At 40.1% G+C, this 23,220-nt stretch overlaps 1 protein-coding gene across 1 annotated transcript; it reads left to right on the top strand.

The window, feature by feature from the left end:
* Window positions 1-242: 242 nt before the first annotated feature.
* Window positions 243-3,374, top strand: ino80c (INO80 complex subunit C). Its single transcript, XM_085365690.1, has 5 exons — window positions 243-522; window positions 1,737-1,856; window positions 1,961-2,072; window positions 2,507-2,574; window positions 2,680-3,374. The coding sequence occupies exons 1-5, from the start codon at window positions 343-345 to the stop codon at window positions 2,809-2,811; spliced, it is 612 nt and encodes a 203-aa protein (XP_085221816.1). The 5' UTR covers window positions 243-342; the 3' UTR covers window positions 2,812-3,374.
* Window positions 3,375-23,220: the final 19,846 nt, after the last annotated feature.

Raw genomic sequence — 23,220 nt, forward strand, 5'->3', positions numbered from 1 at the left:
AGGAGATGGAAAAGTACTAAGGGCTCACAGAAGAGCTCAAGAAGATGTGGAGGGTGGAGGTAACATAAATATATATATTTATTTGTATATTATTTATATAATTTTAATAACATATATATGTTATGTTTTTACAATTAGTGGTTAACACAGTATAGTTTATAATCATCAATAAATATTAATGTCAACTATTTAGCGGCTTACGTAGGCGGAAATGAATTGATTCCACATCCGGGTGAAACGCTGTTTACGATCAGGATGGTGGTTGGCTCATGCTAAGTGCCGAGGGAGAAAACAACGTTTATAATTATATATTATAGGTACTTTGCTCCAGAATCACCACTTATGGCAACTCAGATCCCTATAACCGTCAAGACTCCCCCGCCAGCCGCCAGCACCGCCGCTTTCCGTGGGAAGAAACGTCCCGGCAGTCCCGCTGTTTCAGCCACTCAGCAGATCACCGGGAACAGCAGCAAGAAGAAGAAAGGGCAGCCAGTGGTTACTACAGCAACAACCCAGGCACAGGTAAAAGCTAACCGAGGCACAGTAAAACACCTCAGGTGTGTTGCAACGTCTTTTTGTCATTATCAAAAACTCGCACCAAGAGTTAGGTAATAATAAAAAATATGTCCATAAAAAAACAAACAAACCAACAATCAGCACGATCAAACTTCAAAGGCAGAAATGCACCGACTCGGATTGCCAATTTTTAAATTGTGACCTCCGATTTTCCTTCTCAGAACTATAATTGACTGCACATGTAAACTAAAGTCTTCTTTTCTTCTAAATATTATTTTCACAATAAGAGAAGTGATTAAAGTTTATAGTTGCCCCAAACGGCAGCAAGCTACAGGATCTTCTCTCACTCACACAACGAAAAATAAAGTGCTTTGCTGCTGGAAACGGGTACAGATGATTAACAGGAAAATGAGCTGATGCAGACCAAGCTTTACCTGACAGATTTTAGTTTACCAAAGAAAGCGGCTGCAACAGATTTATGTGACAAAACCAGTGTTATGTACTTTTCTTATTTTCCAGCATGTTTACCAGGCAATAGGACATCATCCGTTTTCTCTTTCCTCTCTCATTTTTTTATATTTTGCTCATACTTGATTTGGTCTTTTGCACATACCAAGGCTCTGAGCTTTGACACCTGTTATTAGGTTTGTTGTTATGAGGATTTTCATACTAGTCCCCCTGTGGTTAACTTTGGTGATCTTCATGTCCTCGATCACAGTGAGGAGCTTCCACGCTAACGACATGTCATTGTGTGTCTGTGTGTGCACGCATGGCTCACAACTGGTCATGTGGGAGGCTGATCAGTCATCGAAAAGGGCCTTAACCACTGGAAATCATCCAGTCCTGGGCCCTGGCCAATCAACTAGTGCATTTCTAGTAAATTTGATGTTTAACAACTCTCAGTGAATTAAAGTTTTTTAGACTTTTGGATTTATTCATTTGTTTTAGTTGTGTAAAAATGATTTTGAGACATTCCTGATATAATTTTTTTTTGTCATAGATTATGTTTGTATTTTGTATTTTCTTTTTAAAAAAACAAATTCTCTTTTGCATTGTTACTCCTGCTCAGGTATGATTGTAAACTATTTTTCTTGTTGTAAGCACCTGAGGTTTCAGTCTAAGCTGGGTATAGCCAACTTTTGCCATTTATGCATAACATGTTGAACATGTGAATTAAGTCAAACATGTTTGCTGTATATCTAACTGTTGTGTCTTATCAGATGACAACAGTAGAGACGGTGGCTGAGGTGAAGGCCGTGGGATCGGCGGACAGCGGTCCAACCAGCACCATCACAGAGTCCACTGTAAAGCCTCCACCATTTAAAGACCACACATTCATGGTGGGTGCATATGTCTGCATGAATCTGAGTTCATCCTGTTCCTTTGTTTCTCCTTAAATTTTTATTCTCCTTCTTTTTTCCCTCCGCTTTTCTAATCTTGGCAGCATTCGGGAATTGGCGGAGCAGCAGCAGGCAAAAAGAACCGGACCTGGAAGAACCTCAAACAGATTCTGGCATTGGAGCGTACCTTACCCTGGAAGCTCAATGATCCCAACTGTGAGTTTCTTCTTTTAACTGGAGTCATTTTTGCATTTGTCAGCTATAAACAATTCCAGCTCCATTTCCATTTTATTAAATGGTGGTGAATTAATACCAAAACACATTTTTTTGTATTTAAAATGTGACTAACAAAGCTGACATTTTAAATAAAAAGAGAATGATTTGCCATTTTAAAGCAAAAGCACAAATTACCACTTACCCCCCCCCCCAAAAAAGGATTTGTTTTGTCCAACAAAGATTTGCTCTGTATTTTTGCTCTAGTCATCTGCATCCCACCTGCAGCGACTCTCATCTTTAATGCAGTAGTTTGAGAATTGCTGCATTAGTAATGAGACTGATGAGACTTTAAAAGCCACTTCTCTGTGAAAATAGTGCAGATAACAGTACATTTCAAATTTGTAGTTCATCTTATGACCCTTTTGTGTTTGTAGACTACAACATTGATGCTCCGCCATCCCTAAAACCAGCCAAGAAATACTCAGACATCTCTGGACTCCCTGTGAGTAACCGTTCTGCTAAAAAAAATGTTTTAAGTTGGACAGTATTACTTTAGCCAAGTCTTGTACAAAGAACACACTGAGTAATCTCTCTTGTCTTTCCTCAGGCAAACTACACAGACCCACAGACAAAGCTGCGCTTCACATCTTCTGAGGAGTTCTCCTACATCCGTCTCCTGCCCACTGATGTTGTTACAGGCTATCTCGCTCTTCGAAAGGCAACGTGCATTGTGCCCTGACAGTCGAGCAAGGCTTCAAAGCTAAAACAGGTTCAAACCTGAACTCACCTCATGTCAGCGTAGGAAGCTGTCAGGCCAGCGAGGAGAGCAGGTAGTCTAGACAGTTGCTGGAGATCAAAAGCTGACTGTAGCTAACCGTTTGCACCGTTGTTAGTAGCAGGGTGAGCTACATCTTAATTGTTACTATGTGACAAAATCAATTAAACAAAATTGATTTTCCTTTCATCTAGAAAGATTGTGTTGGGCAATTGCTTATTCTTTTTATGAGGCATGTTTCTGTCAGTAGCTGGATGTTACATTGTAAATATGCCAGTGGGAAAAGTTCATTCAGAAGTCAGCAACAGGATGTGCTTCTGCTTATTCGTTAAAAAAAAATCTCCTCAAATGTAAATGTTATGTTCCCATTACGTCTCCCTTCTTCCTCCTTCCTCCCTGCTGTAGTAACTGTTTACACGCAAGTTTCTGTGTTCCACTTTGTTATAATGATCTGTGCTTTCATTGGTGGAAATGAAGAGTAGAAGAGCAATGTTTAACCTGTTTTTTTCCCCCCATCTTTTTCATTGACTCAGTTACTTTTCATAATGTGCCTATTAAAACTAGCTTGAATGTGGTACTAAAGTTTGAGTCTCTTTTCCACCCGCGCTCTCGTAAATGAAATTTGTGTAAATTTACATCTTCATTTACATCTTGGATAGTCACACAGTCAAAGAGAGATGAAGCCAAAAAGGTGTAATCAATATTTTTATAAGCAGCAAATCATCAGATGGACTTAATTTCACGCATCATTTACAAAAATATAGCGTTGGTTCCACAAGCAGCATTTTACGTACAATTTACCCCTCTACCTGAGTTAGAAATCGCACTTGGCAGGCAGCCACAATCATTTTCATAAGATATTTCATGGTGCTTTATGAAAAATTAAAGAATAAATTCTGTTGTGTTTCTCATGAGAGGGATTCCTATTATGCAAATAATAAAAATACAGGCTAAACAGCACAAATAAGGATACGTGAATACGACAAGAACCACTAAGCTGTGAGTCCAACCTGTTGAGACAGCGAAACAGGTGCAACAATCTAAATAATTTCCTTCAGTTCCTCCTTGATTTTTAAATTTAATTTTTTTTTTTTTTTAAATTTGCTCAAGATGTGTAATTACACTTTACCCTGTATCCTCCCTTCAGTCTTGAAGCCCAATACAAACAATAAGCCATGTGTTATCAATGAAGGACAAGCTGATATCTATTCTATACAGATAAACGGATCCCACTACTGCCTGTTCAGCTAAAACCTGTATATAAAGCATATATTATTTCTCGTAAGATCACCATTGCTGTTTAACAGCAGCTAAAACACCAATAACACTATCACACTGGGTGGTATGTTCCAGAAAAACAAACACAATGCTTCAGTCCTTCTGCAAAAGACTCGTCTTACTCGTGGCTGAGTGTTCTTCCAGCTCTGGGCTGGAGTGAAGCTGATGAAGGCAGTATAGTTTATCCATGAGCCGTTCCTGCTGTGGCATCAAAACCTCAACACTGTGATTAATGAACGTCATCAGAGCTTTCTACTACCCAAGCACACAGCCCAGCAGAGTGTCTCCATGCGTGTGTGCATTTACATTTCGGGCCCTCTTTGCTGCGCTCACATGCCAGAAGCTACACAGTATTATGTTGTGCTTAGAGTTAGGATTTATAGAAGGCCTCAAACATGCTATGTGAGGCTTTTTTGCATGACTTATATATGAATATTTGTGACATATGCATGCATAAGTGAGCGTATCTCACGCAACAGAAATGGAAACCAGCAGGTTTTGTGGTGCACTTGTCTTTGCAGTCACAGTTCATCTCCACTTGGGTGCGCCAGAGCTCTGCCCTTTCTGCCAAGTCTGTGTCCCATGATGAGTCATGGATGTCACAGCAGGGTGTCCATTTCTGAGCAAAACCTTGGCTTCGTTAAGTCGAACTGCGGCAGGAGAACTTATTCAGCCACTGTGGTGGTGGAGGATAAACACTACCATCTGAGAGGTCGTCATAAATTCAAGTTTAAGAAGAGTATAAGGAAAAATTAGAAATACTTCTGCTATAGTTGGGCTAATAAAGACACAACAGAGTGAAAGCTTACACTGACCGCCATGCAGACAGAATCCATAATTACCTTAAAGCATGTAATACTTCGGTCGTTGCTGTGCTTTTTGGAAGTCGAATTTCCCAGAGGAACCCACCCGAGGGATTAATAAAGTTCTATCTTATCTTATCTTATCTTATCTTATCTTAATAGACTTTAATAAACACGAGCACACTGATTTAAACAGGCTGATGATAATTATCACTAATTTCAGTATGGGCATGGCAAAGGATGTAAGCAATCGAGGACTACAGCTCAATCATATAATAACCGTCATTAAGAAATTGATTGTGATGTGCCTAAAAAGGCTCATCTCGCTTTGATGGAGGATTTGGCACCTGCTGCACTGCATAAAATGTGCGTTTTTGGAGAACACACACACACCGGCTGAAGTCAATGAGTGACTTCTCTGTCGGTTTTGTTTTCTAGTACTTCCCTCGCTGAACTTTTGCAGTTTTCTGAAAGTTTCTGATACCCTGTGGAGACACACTCTATGATCTAAAATCATCTTTATGTCTATTTTCATCCAGTTTGTCTCAGTTTTTTTTCAGTGTCACATTTTAGTGGTGGTGGAGCTGTACTTATTTATTTCACATCCAGCACATGGAATTTTTTTTACAGGGCAACTTTTCGCCTACGTTATTGGGCCTATTGAACGTAAACAGGACATGAAGCAAGGAAAGCATCATTTGGGACATTTAACTCTTCAGCGGATACATAGTTGTTACCGCATATGTCCAGGTTTGCAGAACTTATTACCAGATCAGATTCACAGCTTCACTGGCTTCACCTGTGCTCTCACATTCAGAGAGGAGCCCTCAGAACTATGTGGACACATGGGCAAGCCCTTCACAACAGACAGGGAAAACTCTAATGATAGCGGTCATGTTACATTATTCATCTGCAATCTTAAAGTATGTAAGAAAAATTCAAGAGAGCTAGTCTCAAATGCCAGGTCAGAAAAATGGACTAGCAGCTCTGGTAGGCTGATCAATAGACAAACTTCAGCTCCTGCCGAGTCAGCAGGGAAACTTTCATATTTATGTTTCTGACCTATTGGAACAGCAAAAGTAGCAGAGTGAACTTTTTTACTCCCTGTAAACAAAGACTTAGCAGTCTGTATCCGTTTGATGCTACTTCAACACCTGAATTATTGTTGAAGCACAATGTTTATATTGGATATCAGTTTCACAGTAGATTCAGCATGAAGGTAAATATCATGCCGATAACAGTGATCAACTGTTATTGGAAAATTTCAAGATGAAAATAATTCATTTTGATTCCACAGCTTCTCTCCAGACAAAATAATTTAGTAGAGCTGAAGTACTAAAAAATTACAGAGATAAAACAACTAAAGAAAAATATAGCTTTGATTTTTTTTGTATCTTCTAGAAATCAGCTCTCACGCTGATCACATGTGGATAGATCTTAAAAAGGGCGACGTTCCCAATGTCCTTAAATTCTAGTTTCAATCTTCACGTAACCACACTGTTAGAGATGTGAGTAGTGCCACTGAATCCAAATCAAGTTCTAAACAACAGATTGGAAAGATCTGACTGGTGATGACAGACAAACTCTCTGCGGACGGCCTCTTTTTCCATCACAGCTGGCGTTCAACACACACCAGAAAATGAAGCTGCCTGTGGACCATTCCTGTAAATGCAATATTTAATTTCTCTTGTCTGTTTATGGATTTTCTTCACTAAGAAGACGGCTTCCAGTTTGAGAGTCGCTCTTTTTGATCTTGTTGAGATTATATATAGAAGCTCTTTTTTGTCCTCGGGATGATGATTTAATGTGAAAAGAATGTATCTGAAATGCAGTGAAACTCTTAAATGCCCACGTATCAAGTATAGATTGTATAAAAAGATGGACATAGCTAAAAATAAAGCTAACATGTACTACATTGTTTCTGGTTAGGAGGCACGAACTGTGGTCTAAAAAGACATTTGGAAATCAGGGAGACAATAAAAAACCGTTCATGATGAGGTTATAGTTTCAGTCACCAGTTTCACATCTTACTGATTACAAAATCCTTCTCATTTTGTAATTTACTGTGCTCATCTTTTAAAACATCTTTTACATTCTAAGATAAGATAAGATAAGATAAGATAAGATAACCTTTATTAGTCCCACACGTGGGAAATTTGTTTTGTCACAGCAGGAGTGGACAGTGCAAAAGTTATGAGGCAAAAATTAGAATACAATAAGAATAAATACAGTACACAACTGTACAGAATAGAATAAAATAAAAATACTATATACAGTAGAATAAAATAAAATAAATATACAATAAGATAAAAATAGAATACAAATACAAATACTATATACAACTGAGTAAAAATACAACGATGACAGAAAGGATTATTGCACTTAGTATTATTGCATATGTATGGATCTGCATTATTAACTGATTATTAGTCTTTCACATAACAACTTGTGGATGATGATGGAGAATTTTCCCGCCTGTTGCTCAGCAATATAGCTTTCTGATACTGCTCATCTGCCCCACTTGTCCAATTTCCTCAAATTTCTTTAAGGCCATATTGGACACCATGCAGAGATATCCCAGGTTTTCAGCTAACAGCTCTTTGCAAATTACCTTATTGGTGCAAAAATGCTGTTTTATATAATATTTTATAACATTTTATAACAAACAGTATTATTATTAGAATTTTTCATACATTAAATGTAAAAAATAGGAATAAACTAGGTTTTTGTGACCGTCTGCTAACAACAAAGCGAGGAATTAAAGTTGGTTCTTTGCTAAATTTTCTGTTATGTGTAGACACAACACTGATGCATCCCTTGAAGTGGCTGTAGCTCAAATATCTTTGGTTAGGTTAGTTGCTTTCTGATGCCTGGTTCTGAGTGTGAATGTTAGAAAGTTCTTAAGCACAGGGAAAAAAGTGCTTGTGTGAATTAAGCATGTCGTATCACAAGCCTTTTAGTGCTCAGGTAGAATAGAAAAGTACCATATGAGGTACTAGTAGAAAAGTCAATTTTTTAATGCTCGAATGATTCACGGGTCAGTGTTTAGTGTCTATAAGCACACATATAATAATCAGAACCAAACGAACATTTTTTCATCTTTGCTTTGGTCTTGGAAGAATAAACAGATATAATGTGCTAACTGGTGAACTTAAGTTCTGCCGTTCTGTCAGATGCCACTACTGTTGCAGACATATACAGACAGTATTCAGTGCCTGGATGCACTGGCTGCTCAGCATTGGACAAAGAGAGATGATGGTCCTCTTTCGAAGAGCAATAAAATCTACGGTGGACATTTCTAGGTGTGCCGGTGCAATAAGTCACAAGTTTCTCAGTCAGGACTGTCTTTCGATTTTCCTTGCTGGTTAGCTGTTAGGACCAAAAATGACTTTGAATATCATAATTTAGACCTCCACATTGAAAGCTTACACAATGCTTTTAAATGTGATGCCAAAGGGTCCTTTTCAAGTTGACATATGGGATGAGCTGGGAATGAGACCCTTCTCACTGCTGCCATAAACCTGGTGTGTTATGGAGCTGACACCAAAGGACACCTTGTTTATATCTGTGGTCAGTAAAACGGCAATATTTCATGTCCTGAGAATGAGAACAGGCTAGGCAGACAGCAGCAGCACTCATCAGCGCATTCCTTTTATCATTACCAAAATTTCTTTTGTTTTTTGGGGGGATTTTATTCGCCTTCTTGGGAAGCCTTTGCCCTTTGCCACTGCTTGTGTGATTTGGCACTGTCCTAAGAGGGACAGACCATGGGAAAACAGATTTTTAACCATAGCTGATCATGCTGTGGCTGCCCACACAGTGACACAGTTTCATGGTTCATTTAGCTAAGAAGAAGCCCTGATGGCTGCCTCAAGGAGGCCCACGGTAGCAATTTTTCACCCCCTTGTTTGAATGCAGCCTCAGTGAATGCAATGAGTTACCAGGTGTTCTTGTGCTGCAGAGGTCAAATGACAGTGTCATCAGATAGCTAATCAACTCGTTCAGATATCATTACACTGGGCTAAATCCCTGTTAATCCCACTGAAGATTCAATCAGTGCTCCCTCACAGGTCAGCTTGCTCCCCTCTGTGTGTATGTGCGCTCACATGTGGGCATAAGGGACAGAAAGAAAGGCAATTCTTCATGCTGATAGACAATGATTGTCCTTCAGTGGGCCACATTCGCCGTCTCCTCTCCGTCCTTCTCCTCCTCTTCATTTTGGTGTCCTGTCTGCTCCTATCTCTCCTCAACTTCTTTCCTGTCTTCTTTCTCCTCTGCCGAATCTTCTTGGGTTTCTGATTGATATGCCTTCTGCTGTTCTTTCTCTCTCAATCTTAGCAAGCACTGCCTATATCGAAAGGCTCTGGCTCAGTCCTGTTTGTATGTGTAACTTTCATCCATCTGTCCATATATTGTATCTACTTTTACTTGCCCTCCTCCCCATCTTTCTCCTTCTCAGATTAGCTCCATCCATCGAACACTGCCAAACCTATAGTCGGGTGAATAAAGTGTCATTGGACAGAGAAAAAGGTAATAGGCGGGGTGTGACCCCACAACCTTCTCTACAACAGATGGAACCAATCTCACAAATCCGAGACAGACCATCTATTCATACCAACCAAGCGTGGTGTGTGTGTGTTTGCTTGTAATGATAGTGTCCATCCATTCACACTGCTTCTGGTGACACAACTCAATGCCTCACTGTGCTTAAAAGCTATTACACATCAAGGCTAGATTTGTCTGCTTTCAGGTGTGTGTGTGTGTAATTTCAAACCTGTGTCCCAAATCTGATGTTTTACCACCAGCTCAGCTCCAAAAGGCAGTTCACTGTCTGAGCCAAACTGTGCAAATTTCTGCTGCCAAATTGGAAAAATAATCTCAGAAGGATTTGCCTGTACTGAAATATTCGGTTTCTCCAAAGGGTGCAAAGATTTTATCACACAATTATGCACTCAGATCTATACAAATGAATCCATAAATGGGAGCAGTACGCTCACAGTTATTGTTTCCGTGTAGCAAAAACTAACTCAAAGTAAAAAGTAACGTTTAGCTGCAAAATTCTCTATTTTGTGGCTGTATGAAAGAAGCTGATATTGATACTGCAGAGGCTTTATGAGATACAGTGTCTCCAATATAAAAACTCTCCCTTCTCTCTCTCTCGCACACACACACACACACACACACACATTCTGAGACACACTTTTATTGCATGTCTCCGAGCCATAGCCATACACACTGGATACACCGCAAAGAGAGGAAAGAGATAATTGCATTCACTTTAGAAGTAAAACAACAGTTACAGACTTAGTGGGTGTGCATTTGTGTGTAATGTGTGTTTAAACCTCTCAACCATCAATATCAGTGCGCATTAAAGAGAACTCTGGCCCATTCTGTCTTATGCTCTGCTTGCCCTTGGAGAACAACACAGTACCTATTGACTCCAGCTCCTCTAAGCTGGTTTCTCATTCACTAATTAAAATTTACCCTTTAAAGTGTGTGTCCATCCATATATATTTATGTATGGTGTGTACGTATGGGTGTGTGTGTGTTTGCATATGTACAGTAAGAGAAAGACAAAGAGTATTTAAAAGGAGAGAAAGAACAAGCTCAAGTACACACACACACACACACACACACACACACACACACGCACGCACGCACACACACACACACACACACACACAGAGATGCACCACAGTTAGTGTTTTAGGAGACTGTGGTGGTAAATGAAGCGTGAAATGAAGAGTCAGAAATGTTAGAACATTCCTTCCCCAGGGAACCTCTACAGCGGACTGACACAGACCTGGCCAAGATAGATCAGAACAAACGAAATCAAACCGTTAATGTCACTGCATCAATACGCCCCCTGGTGGGTAGAGCATGATATGCGTGGTTAAGAACATCTGTGAGTTACTTTACGTCTTCTTCTTTAACTTAAACAGAATGTAGGATTGATTTTTCATTTTCTTTCTCTAGATTACAAAGTCTTGTGCCATACTGATGTTTGCCACTTTGAGCTGATGAGTTTTTTGTGTTTCTTGCCCTTTAACAAATCAGAGGGAACATCCTAGTCCAGGAGTACTGATATTCAGCCAACACAAAAGGTGTGGTAGCCAGTTCATATTTTAATGGCAAATCAAATCACATATATGTGTTGATTAAAGTCTCCGTCACACAGGCAGAGACACAGGTGAGCGACCTGCTGCCAACCTCTGGTACCAACGGGCAGGGACATATGGGTAGTAGTAAACATCTATGTCATTGCTTTGAACCCTAGAAGTTTGCAAAAGTCACTTGTGGTTTGCATTGAAGAGGCTAACACCTATTTGATTTATGGGGGGGGGGGGGGGAACAAAAAGCAAGTTGTGGGTAAATAGAACTTAACAAACAATTAATTTTGGTTATATTCTTTTAGTCATATATAATGTACACTTACAATAGCAGCAAGTTACTGATCTAGCCTGGTACTGATCATTAGCTTTGATGAATAAACCCCTCTTCCATTTTCTCTTATTTTGTGTTTGAAATAATATATGCCTTACTTTATCTTCTGATTCACTTTGTGGCCCAAACATCCTTCTTTGGACCCCTACTCCCCATATCTTCAGTGTACAATATGCCTCCTCAGCTCTGACAGAAATCTAATGTCTCCACTGTTCTGATTCATCTTCATGTTTTCCTGGTCTGTTGTGTTTGTGACAGCTTTACAGCCTGAAGTAATTAGCCACCTCCAGTGCCTTGCAAGTACTTGTTGGGTTAATGTGTCTCCTATATCTATGAGATGGGAATATGCACTAACACAGACCTCAGCAATATGAATGATATAGTCCCAATATTAAAATTAAGTGGTATTTCCCTTAAATAGCCATTGCTAACATTATTATCCCAGAGTTGACCACCGTAGCAGGTCACCTAATTCCATTGGAGGCAACGTCAGCCTTTCTCTCCTCCCCAACCAGAGTCCATTACAACATCGGGTCTTATCTTCTCTAATATGCTCTGCTGTTAATGAACAATCAGTCCTGTTAATGTCCTCCTAATTAATGGCCCATCAGCCTCTTCAGAGTGGTAATTAAGTGCCAGTTGAGGCGTCTAATTGGCATGATTTCTGATTGGATCAAGTCACGCTTGACCCTCTGGGACACAGGAAGTGAATTACAGCGTTGTCATCGTTGTGGAGAGGACTTTTGCAAAGACTGCTGACTTGCTTGCTTAAGAAATAGAATCATCTTGTTAACCTGAGTGGCAGTGAGATGCAAGACAGTTTCACTTGAGTGACTCTGTCAGCGGACAGATCTCTCATATCTGAGTCAAACAATCACTGATGCATTTCTGTTTTCTCATCAACTATGGATCAAGATCTGTTTAAACTGTCTTTTCCAGTACATAAATAATTATAGTGCATTAGCAAAATAAAAAAAAAAATAAATAAAATAAAAAAATAAAATAAAATGTTGATTAACCAACTGGGACCCTAAAAAAGCCTTTATAGCTTGACATCTAACATCCTTTGCAGTATTGTGAAAAAATTAAATACAAAAACCTAAGCTAATACACCCAGGTGCTGCTAATCAAATGTACATCAGAAAGTGTAGTCATCTCTGCAAAAGTGGAGGTTTTGGTGTTTTGCTGGTCTGGTTTATTCAGCTGTGCATTAACACAATAGCACGGTTTTCCCAGGAGGGGAAACTGAAGCAAATTTAGATTTAGACTTTCTTTATTGTCATTGCATTATAAATATGAATTTATGAATCTCACCAGTGTGGTGTTGTCAGCAAACTAAATAATGGCATTAGTGGGATGGACTGAGGGGCAGTCAGTCACAGTGCTCTGGGGAGCCAGTGCTGATAGTGAGGGTGGAAGAGAGATGGGAGTCAAACTTGGTTGGTGAGAAGGTCTTTGGCCCAGCAGCAGGTATAAGAGGAGAGGCCAATGTCAGACAGCTTCCTGATCATCTCTCTGGGATGATTGTGTTAAATGCTGAGCTGTAGTCAACATAAAAACAACCTCACATAGTTTATACTATGTTCCCGATAGTTCAAGGGATAATGCAGAGCTGTGGCGATGGCATCCTTTGTGGGTCTTTTCACTTTGTTGGCATAATATGAGTGTGGATCAAGAGTCAGTGGAATACTGATTTGATGTCATTTGATACCAGCCTCTCAAAGTACTTAATGATTATGGGTGTGCAGTAAGTGGGTGGATGGAGTGTCTGAGTTGGGTCTTTTAAACTCAAAGTGTAAGAAGCGGTTCAGCACCTCTGCCTGTGTGGTGTCCACGTTGGTGACTGTGGGAATGCTTTCCTTGTGGTTAATGATGTTCTGTGTACCATGCCAAGCCCACCTGAGGGCATTGTCAGCAAAGTGGTCTTCAGTTATCCTCTTATAGTCCTTTTAGGCCTTCCTGATGTGTACTTTCAAGTCAGCCCTCTCCCAGGTCCTGTCTCTGAACCTGAATGCAGAGGCACTGTTCACAGGGAGGGTCTGGACATCCTTGGTGATCTAGGTTTTCTGGTTTGAACTGTAACATTTTCTGCATAACTGAAGATGTAAACGCCCAATGCTCAGAGAAGCAGCAAAAAACCCAAATGCAACATATCAGACTATACAGCCCTCAGTTAACTTGTTAAAGGTAGCGATAATGACAGTACAGTTAGACAAAGACTAAAAACGTACTGAAGGTACTGAAGGTGAACCAGAACAACCCACTTTTCTCTCTAAAAAGAACATGCCAGCACAGCTTAGGTTTGCAAAGTTGTGTCTGAACAAACCACATAATGACAAACAAAAATAACAAATAACAAAACAATAACAAAAAAAGTGATTTGATTTGATTTGATAATGCAATGATGTTCTTTGGACAGATGAGAACAAAGTAGAGATGTTTGCCTATCAGCACAAACACCTCATACCAACTGTTAAGCACGGTGGCGGAGCGCTGATGATTAAAGCTTGCATTGTATCCACAGGACGTCACCTTGCAGTGATTGAGTCGACCATGAGCTCCTCTGCATACCAAAGTATTCTAGAGTCAGAAGGGAGGACATCTGTCCAACAGCTAAAGCAGACTTTTTCTGTGCACTTTTTCTTACGACTTCACAGATGCAAATCCAGGATTTTTATTTATTTATTTTTTACTGTTTTTGGCTCTGGTTTTGCTTTATACCAAATGTTTAAACCATTAAATGTCTCACTGTGATCTCTCACCAGTTGCTACCTGCTGCGAAGGTAGAGAAGGAAAGAATTCTCTGTGGGAGTGCCACAACGAATAACTTTCACACTGCAGTCATTTGCTCCATTGTTAAATGATAGATAATCATTTTAATTTACTACTTTGAGACATATGAATTTAAAATGGCACCTATGATTTGTGGCCAACGGTTTCGGTGAGCCAGATTGATGGTGATTTTGTTCACTAATTGGCTACACTGAGAAGGAGAAAAAAGGATAATAGAGAAAGGATTTTCACACAAACACGAGTTTAAAACCAGCTAGAATTGTGAGATAGATTCACACGGCTGGAAACTGGCTGCGAGCTGCTCGGTTAATTAGTTTGACTGTTAAAAAGAACAGAAATAGCCAAAGGTTTCGGGCAAAGTTAAAGGCAGAGAGAAGGCTCGATATAATACAAGCTAACAGTGTGAGGTGGCAGTTTTCACTCACATATGGCTGACTGGTTGCTTCAAGCTGTTGGATAATGAGTCAGAGAAAGGTAAAGAGAAGGGGGGGGGAGGGAGGGGGGGGAGAGAAAAAGGAGGGTGAGAGATGAGTGGAAGGAGAGGGAATGAAGAGGACGAAGGAGAAAGGAGAGAGAGAGATGTAAAGGAGAAAGGGGTTAGATGGGGGTGATGTGGCTTTATAATGAGGGGACAGAAGAGACAAACACCTGAGTAGAGTGAGAGAGAGAGAGAAGGTTGGAGGCAAATGAAGACTCCATTTGGCAGCTACTGTACAGACACACTCACACCCTCGGTGCACAGAGTATACTGGTTGCTCGGAGCAGCTTGGGATAATAGGAAACACAATAAGGTGGTTTTTATAATGAGAAACAACAGCTGAACCACCGATGGCAGAGACGAGAGTGAAGAGGGTTGTGGGCAATGGACAGCTCCACTTACTGTACAAAACAAGGTTCTGCACAGAAATAGAAAGTTGTTATATGATATACTCGCTGACAAAGTATGGTAAGTGAAGAGGTCTGATACATCCCTGACTAAATGTCCGTCTGCAAATGATGGGTAATGCAGGAGTTCGAGATGAATTGTGCTGTTTTGTCTTGGCTCTTATAAATAGGTTGGATGATGTCACAGTTAATCAAGGACAAGTAGACATTAAGGACACTGGAAAACATAGAGTTTGCAGGTCTTTTGCGCACAGTTTTTATTTGTGGAAAAAAGCTGAAAGATGACATTTAGAAAAAAAAATAGCACTTTACAGGTGTAAACAAAATAGTGTGTTTATACACCACTCTGCATGTAATCATTATTAATCTTTATCTCTCCTCCACTACAGGGAGTGCAGAATTATTAGGCAAATGAGTATTTTGTCCACATCATCCTCTTCATGCATGTTGTCTCACTCCAAATGAGAGTGAGTCTTGATGTGCCAGATGGATGGGCCCGTGGCTGGATTGGTAAAGGGCAGAGAGCTCCAGTCCGACTCAGACGCCAGCAAGGTGGAGGTGGAGTACTGGTTTGGGCTGGTATCATCAAAGATGAGCTTGTGGGGCCTTTTCGGGTTGAGGATGGAGTCAAGCTCAACTCCCAGTCCTACTGCCAGTTTCTGGAAGACACCTTCTTCAAGCAGTGGTACAGGAAGAAGTCTGCATCCTTCAAGAAAAACATGATTTTCATGCAGGACAATGCTCCATCACACGCGTCCAAGTACTCCACAGTGTGGCTGGCAAGAAAGGGTATAAAAGAAGAAAAACTAATGACATGGCCACCTTGTTCACCTGATCTGAACCCCATTGAGAACCTGTGGTCCATCATCAAATGTGAGATTTACAAGGAGGGAAAACAGTACACCTCTCTGAACAGTGTCTGGGAGGCTGTGGTTGCTGCTGCACGCAATGTTGATGGTGAACAGATCAAAACACTGACAGAATCCATGGATGGCAGGCTTTTGAGTGTCCTTGCAAAGAAAGGTGGCTATATTGGTCGCTGATTTGTTTTTGTTTTTGAATGTCAGAAATGTATATTTGTGAATGTGGAGATGTTATATTGGTTTCACTGGTAAAAATGAATAATTGAAATGGGTATATATTTGTTTTTGTTAAGTTGCCTAATAATTATGCACAGTAATAGTCACCTGCACACACAGATATCCCCCTAAAATAGCTAAAACTAAAAACAAACTAAAAACTACTTCCAGAAACATTCAGCTTTGATATTAATGAGTTTTTTGGGTTCATTGAGAACATGGTTGTTGTTCAATAATAAAATTATTCCTCAAAAATACAACTTGCCTAATAATTCTGCACTCCCTGTATGTGACTTTGTCCTGTCTTCCTCCCGTCACCTCCAAACGGCTGCCCCTCCCTGAATCTGGTTCTGCAGGGAGTTTTTCCTTCCCACTGTCATCAAGTGCCTGCTGTTAGTGGGTATCTGAATGTTGTGGTTTTCCGTGTATAATTGTAGGGTCTTTATCTTACAATATAAGCACCTTGACTGTTGTTGATATTTGGTGCTATATAAATAAAATTAAATTGAAGTCCAACCATCCATTCAAGTAAAAACTTGTTTTGTAGATACTGTACAATATAAAGCACCTTGAGGTGACTCTCTCGGTGATTTGATGCTATATAAATAAAACTGAATTGAATTCTAAACCTGACTTTAACAGCACTGTCCCCTTCATGGTTATATCCCTCTGAGGCTGCATTGCTTACTGCTGAGCTTTTGCAATGCACTTGGGGCCAACAGTGTAGTTGCAGGGAACCAAATTTGGCAGGTATGACTGTTGGTGAGCAACCTTTGTGTTGGTCTGATAAAAAAAAAAACGTACTCAATTTTTTTTTCATATTTTTATTGAGAGACAAGTGTACATTAGTTTACAATGACAATACAATCTGTTCCCCTCACATATTTTTTTAGTTTTTCTTACATGAACAGATACGATAATACAGGCACACCCACACACGCTTAAATAAAATTGAAAAAACAAACAAACATAACAAAACCTAATAAGAAACCCAAAACAAACAACAAACCCCAAAACACACACACACACACACACACACACACACACACACACACACACACACACACACACACACAAAAAAAAGGGGGGGGGGGATATGATATTAATCAGCTGGTAGAGCGTTTAATGACTTGCAATAGTCTACGAAGGGGCCCCAGATATGATAAAATTCTCTGTATTTGCCCTTCGCCACGAGGCCTATCTTTTGCAATTTAAGAAATGACATCACATCTCTAAACCAAAAAGAAACTGAAGGTGGCTTTGAAGATTTCCAAAGGAGTAAGATGCAACGTCTATCCAAAAGTGATGTAAAGGCTAATATTTTGAAGTGTGTAGGGTCGGTTAGACCAGTGTTGACTGGAAGCCCAAAAACAGCTAGAAAATTGTCACGTACTCAATTTTTAATGTGCTGTGAGTGGTGCATGATGGCACACACCACAGTTCAGGTCAATGGGACCAAATGTTCTCGCTCGGATCCCTGTGGATTTTATAGGAAAACTCGGTGTTGGGGTTGAACTCACAGTGCAAAGACTGTCTCCTAAAAAAGACAGAGAAAAAGATAAACATGCTTGTGGTCACATTCCTGCAAGTGGGCTACACTTTACAAAACGACAACCTCGAAGTGCACAGCAGCTAATTTCAAATCAGGTTTAATTTAAGTACTTTTAAGATGTGATTCTCTTTGTTTGACTGAAAGGTTTTTACAACTCTGGCCATGGTCACATGAAGACTAAGCTCACTGTTGACCCATAATCTATTTAATTGTGGCTTGTATAGCTTACTATACAGTATTTATTCATCTGTTGAGTCTTGTGAGCATGGAAGTGAGTCAAAAGTAGAAAATGTTGCAAGAAATGTATCTTTTTCCGGTATGTTTTAATTTTTAATAAATATAAATAAAAAATCGAATGTGCTGGAGAGGAGAATTTGACAGAGGTAAACACTGCATGGAAGGAAACAGCTTTTTCTCACAGTCTATTTTTTTTGTTGCTGTTTTCGTTTTTAGGTTTTTAGCAGCAGGAAAACCACAGGAGGAGTTCAGTGCTAATTCAGTGTTGGTATTACTGATGTTACCCCTGACCAACCAGGACAACAAACAAAATAAAATACAGAGAAATAAAGACAATAAATAAAATAAATACAATAAAGAAGTATTACTCCCAACTTAGCATAACTTACAAATGGTATATAAGATAGAGCATAAGTTTAGAAAGTGTAGAGGGCTGTGGAACCTATGATGGGTAAGACACCTTGTGCTCCTGTGACTGACCAGCATGTCATGGAGTGGGTGGGAGGTGTTGTCCAACATTGTTTTTATCTTGGACAGCATCCGCCTCTCCGACACCACCTTGAGGGAGTCCAGCTCCATCCCCACAACATTACTGGCCTTACGGATTAGTTTATTGAGTCTGTTGGCATCTGCGACCCTCAGCCTGCTCCCCCAGCATGCAACAGCATAGAGTATCGCACTGGCCACAACAGACTCATAGAAAATCCTCAGCATTTTCTGGCAGATGTTGAAGGACCTCAGTCGCCTCAAAAAATAGAGACAACTCTGGCCCTTCCTGTAAAGTGCTGTGGTGTTTTTAGCCCAGTCCAGTTTATTGTCCATGTGTACTCCAAGGTATTTATAGTCCTCCACAATGTCAACACTGACCCCCTGGATTGAAACAGGGGTCAAGTGTTTCCTGGTCTTCCTGAAGTCCACGATCAGTTCCTTGGTCTTTGCCACGTTGAGCTGCAGATGATTCTGCTCACACCACGTGACAAAGGAGTCGACCACAGCCCGGTACTCTGTCTCATCATCCCTGCTGATGCATCCAAAAGGCACAGCTTATAGTGAATTGTATGTGAAACTGAACACTAGGATCAAGCTGGAAAGGATGTGCAGCAGGCGAGAATGATTAACCCAAGGATGGAAATGTACCAATGAGTGAAGGCAAAATGAATATGAAAGAGAGGGGAGAGAAAAGAGAGTGAATCAGAAAATGCCAGTCAGGTATGAAAAGGACAAAAAGAGGAAACATGGTTGATAAAGATGATGAACCTGTGGAGGTATGGAATTATCTATTGAAAAGGGAACATGTACTGGCACTGATTTTCAAGAACAAAGGTGATGAAATAAGTATAGAGGGATAAAGCTGATGAAACATACCATGAAGACCTGGGAAAGAGTTGTTAAAGTCAGGTTAAGAAGAGAGGTGGCAATCAGTGAACAGCAGTACGCTGTCATGTTGAGAGAGAACGCTACAGATGTGACGTTTGCTTTGAAAGTCTTGATTGAAAAGTACAGAGAAGGCAAATCGTATATCTTGAGCAAAAGATGTTGAATATGGAGCTGCAAGGCAGGAGGAAGAGAGACTGAAGGTTTCTGGATGTGTTGAAGGAGGATATGCAGAGTGTTGATGTGACGGAGGAGAATGCAAGGGATGGGATGAGATGGAGGTAGAGTATCCACTTTGGTGACCCCTATGAGGAGCAGCTGAAAGAAAAAGAAAAAGATTTTATTTTATTTAAAATAAATATATTTCACCAATAACCCGTAAAATGTGACTTTTGAATTTGCTTGTCCTCTATCAGATAGTTTGGACATTTTGTACTTGCTTATATTTCAGTACTATTTCAAGATTTTGCCCTGCCCTGTGGTTCAGTGCCTTAATAGAGGCCTAACTGGTGTCTGTCAAATGTCATCATGTTCTGATTTGCATTAATTCATTCATTCTGTTCTGTAATAGTATGGTTCAAATTAAAATAACCACAGCCAACTGCTGTTTTTAATCTTTACTGGAAGTTTGTTGCATAACTCTGCAAACATTTGTTTCATTCACAAACACATTTTCAAATATACAGGCTAACTCCATGACCTCAATCTTCCTGCCCTTCTTTTAAATAAAAAAGCAGAAAATAAGCAGATAGAGAATGACAGGCTCTGTAAGCCTGAAGTACAAGCAGGAGCTGTCCCTCTGATGGTGGCCACAATGTTTCAGGAAGATCAAATGCAGCTGGACAGATGGGTGTCAGATATAGATGTGTCTGCAACATCAAGATCCAAGATTATTAGACCATGGAGTAGGCATGCTTCCCGACCCGAGTCCACAGAATGTTTTGTTGCTTCAGCCAAGGTTTCTCTGAGAAATTGCTACATCAACAAGGAAAGAAGATATATGTACACATCAAACTGCAAAATGCAGCATAACTAATAGAATAGATAGATGGTTACCCTGTTATGTTATTCTGGTTTAGCATCGCATTGGTTTCTCGTGACATCATGTGCACATTGCTCAAGTGTTGTTAAAATGAGTTTTTTCCCCACTGTTGCCAAGTGCTGTCTGATAGCAGGTCATCTCATTGTTGGGATATTATTGCAGCATCTTTATCTAACAATATAAAGGCGACTGCTGTCGTGATTTGGCGCTGTATAAACAAAATTGAATTGAAATGAATGTCTGGTCCTAGTTTTAAGATTAATCCATTGAACACCTCAGACTAGCTGAGCCACAGTTAGCTTTTGGCTTGTGTTCTCTGTATGTTTTAGAATCAAAGAATTCAAAGAATTAATTGAACAACTAAGATACAGGCACTGAGATTAATTCCCATGTATTATGAACTGCTATGTGGATATTATGTTCAATAAAATGCTCATTATCTGTACACACAAGACAGTTTTAGCTGCTGTAACTCCAATGGCTACCGTAGCCACTTTTCCAGCTAGCTGTACTTGTTGGTGTACTTCCTCTTTGCTGTAAATCAAATCCAATTTTTCCTTTAGGTAAAGGAAAGATAAAGAAAGTAAAAGAAAGCTATGGTGTTATTTTTCTGTGTCTAATACGAAGGACAAAAACAATGTATTTCATAATAAAAGGCTAAAGGAAAAATACCACCTGATGCTGTCCAAACAGTACCTCACCATGAAAAATATCATCCAGTCATCCTGAAATGTGGTGCCACACTGTGGATGACATTATACACAAGAAATAAAGGGCTGTCCTATTTTACTGAATGGACTCAGTTATACTGTTTATAGCTCAGCGTCCTGCTTAGATAAAGAATTGAAGAAGAAATCTGAAATGATTTTGTGTAAGTAGAAATAGTAATTTAATGTTGATTTTATACATGGTAACATCTTGCATGCTTAATGTGAAATGTTACACCAAAGTTACCCAAGGCAAACACTATAAGGCCTTTGCAACAATTATTTGACTGTGTGTGTGTGTGTGTGTGTGTGTGTGTGTGTGTGTGTGTGTGTGTGTGTGTGTGTGAGTGATCTGAGAGCTCTACAGCCTTCCTCTTTATTTCTCCTGGATAAGCACTTTGTTGTCCTTGGGAGACTGCTGGTGCTTGGCTTCTCGTGCACAGTCGCCAGGCGCTGTTTCACAGAGCTGTGCACGTGAGGTGACCTTCCTTTGCCTCTGGCTCAGTCACGCTTCTGTGCACCACGCAGGCACACATACCTTTGGGATAACACACACCGCCCCCTGCGATGTTTCAAACTGACAGACATCCTGTGTTGCTCACTTTAATGGACCAATGGAAACACAAACTACAGCATTTACACACATGAACCACCGCACATTACCCTGCCCCCATGACACACACATGCACATACACACAGAGGGACATATAGCATCCATTTCTATCTCCAGGGGCTTTAGCTAGAACCGGCCACACAGGTGTCCAAACAAACACAACCCTCATTTTCCAACAAATCCACTGATACACACACACACACAGGTTTTATATGAAGTGTTCACACATGCACACAACATCACAAAAAGGGGGACTTTGTCAGAAAGTACAGATTAGCACAAGTGACACATCATATGTGTTTATCTGGGATAACTCAGTTTTTATCCGCATACAGCTCAAAACATAACCATGTCATCAAAAGAGGAACTTAACTAATTATAACATTAAATATAACAGCCACCGAAGAACTGAGATGTCAGTGGTGTCTCTGAACTAACATCTTCAGTCAGCTTTTGTGACAGTTTGGAGTCATGAAATGCTGAGAGGTGACTCAGTCTAAAAAAATATAAAAACCCCATCTTATAGGCACTGATAGCTAAAGTGCTGCTCCCATGGTTTTGCCAGCCTCTTCAAAGAATATCCTTACTCATCACAGACTTTCTAGTTGCAACAAATGGTGTTCAGTGTATTTCCCCGAAGAGCACGTCATTATATTGAAACTTGATTCTGTTTCCTTTTAACATAATGAGGAAATGTTGTTAATTAACGTGTTGAGAGAGTTTCAAGTGCATCAGAGACTTCGCTATTCACTGACAACATATTCCTTTTGGACTTTAAAAGCAATATCCATGCTAGTGTCATCCAGCTATAATGGCTTGTGGGTAAATAATGTAGGTAAAGAACCCAAACCCTGATCTTTATGTAACTTTGGCTTCCTCCAACAGTCCAAAGACATGCACTGGGTGTTTTTTGTCACTCCCATTTGGGTCTGGCTGATGGTTTGGTGAATTCTATCTGCTGCTTTCAACTGTGACAGCTGAGCTTCATGATCAGGCACAACCTGTCTTCAACCTGCAACTTCAGATGCATCGTAGAACATATCCTACATAATCTAATCAGGGTGATGCTCTACATGAATAATAATTTATACAAGTCATATATAATCATCAGCCACTTTATTAGGTACACTGTTTAACTGCTTGTTAATACAAATATCTAATCAGCCAATCACGCGGCCTAGAAGACCTGCTGAAGTTTAAGTACTGCTTAAATGCCACGACTGACCAGGGTGTGGTTGCTGACCGTGTCTATCCCTTTATGACCACAATATCTCCAGATCACTGCTTCCAGGATTTAACACCACCACAAACCTCAAATCCTGTCGAACTGGATTCTTGAACATGACATTGGTTTCAGTGTACTGTAATGACTCCATAGCTCCAATAGAAGATCTTTGAGATGTCGCGGAACAGGAGATTTTCATCATGGATGTTCAGCTGACAAATCTGTAGCAACTGTGTGATGCTATCACATGAAGCAAAATCTCTGAGGAATGCTTTCAGCACCTTGTCTGTGCTATGAAGACTTGAAGCATTTCTGAAGGCAAAAGAGAGTCGAACCCAGGA

Source organism: Diplotaxodon limnothrissa, linkage group LG11 (genome assembly GCF_057381915.1).
Source record: "Diplotaxodon limnothrissa isolate DT_005_m linkage group LG11, D_limnothrissa_male_GT1.1, whole genome shotgun sequence".
Taxonomy (NCBI): domain Eukaryota; kingdom Metazoa; phylum Chordata; class Actinopteri; order Cichliformes; family Cichlidae; genus Diplotaxodon; species Diplotaxodon limnothrissa.

Coding starts and splice junctions, on each gene's coding strand:
- ino80c (XM_085365690.1), top strand. CDS start 343: ATGGCAACTCAGATCCCTATAACCGTCAAGACTCCCCCGCCAGCCGCC. Junction 1,857..1,960: donor TTAAAGACCACACATTCATG/GTGGGTGCATAT, acceptor TAATCTTGGCAG/CATTCGGGAATTGGCGGAGC. Junction 2,073..2,506: donor GAAGCTCAATGATCCCAACT/GTGAGTTTCTTC, acceptor TTGTGTTTGTAG/ACTACAACATTGATGCTCCG.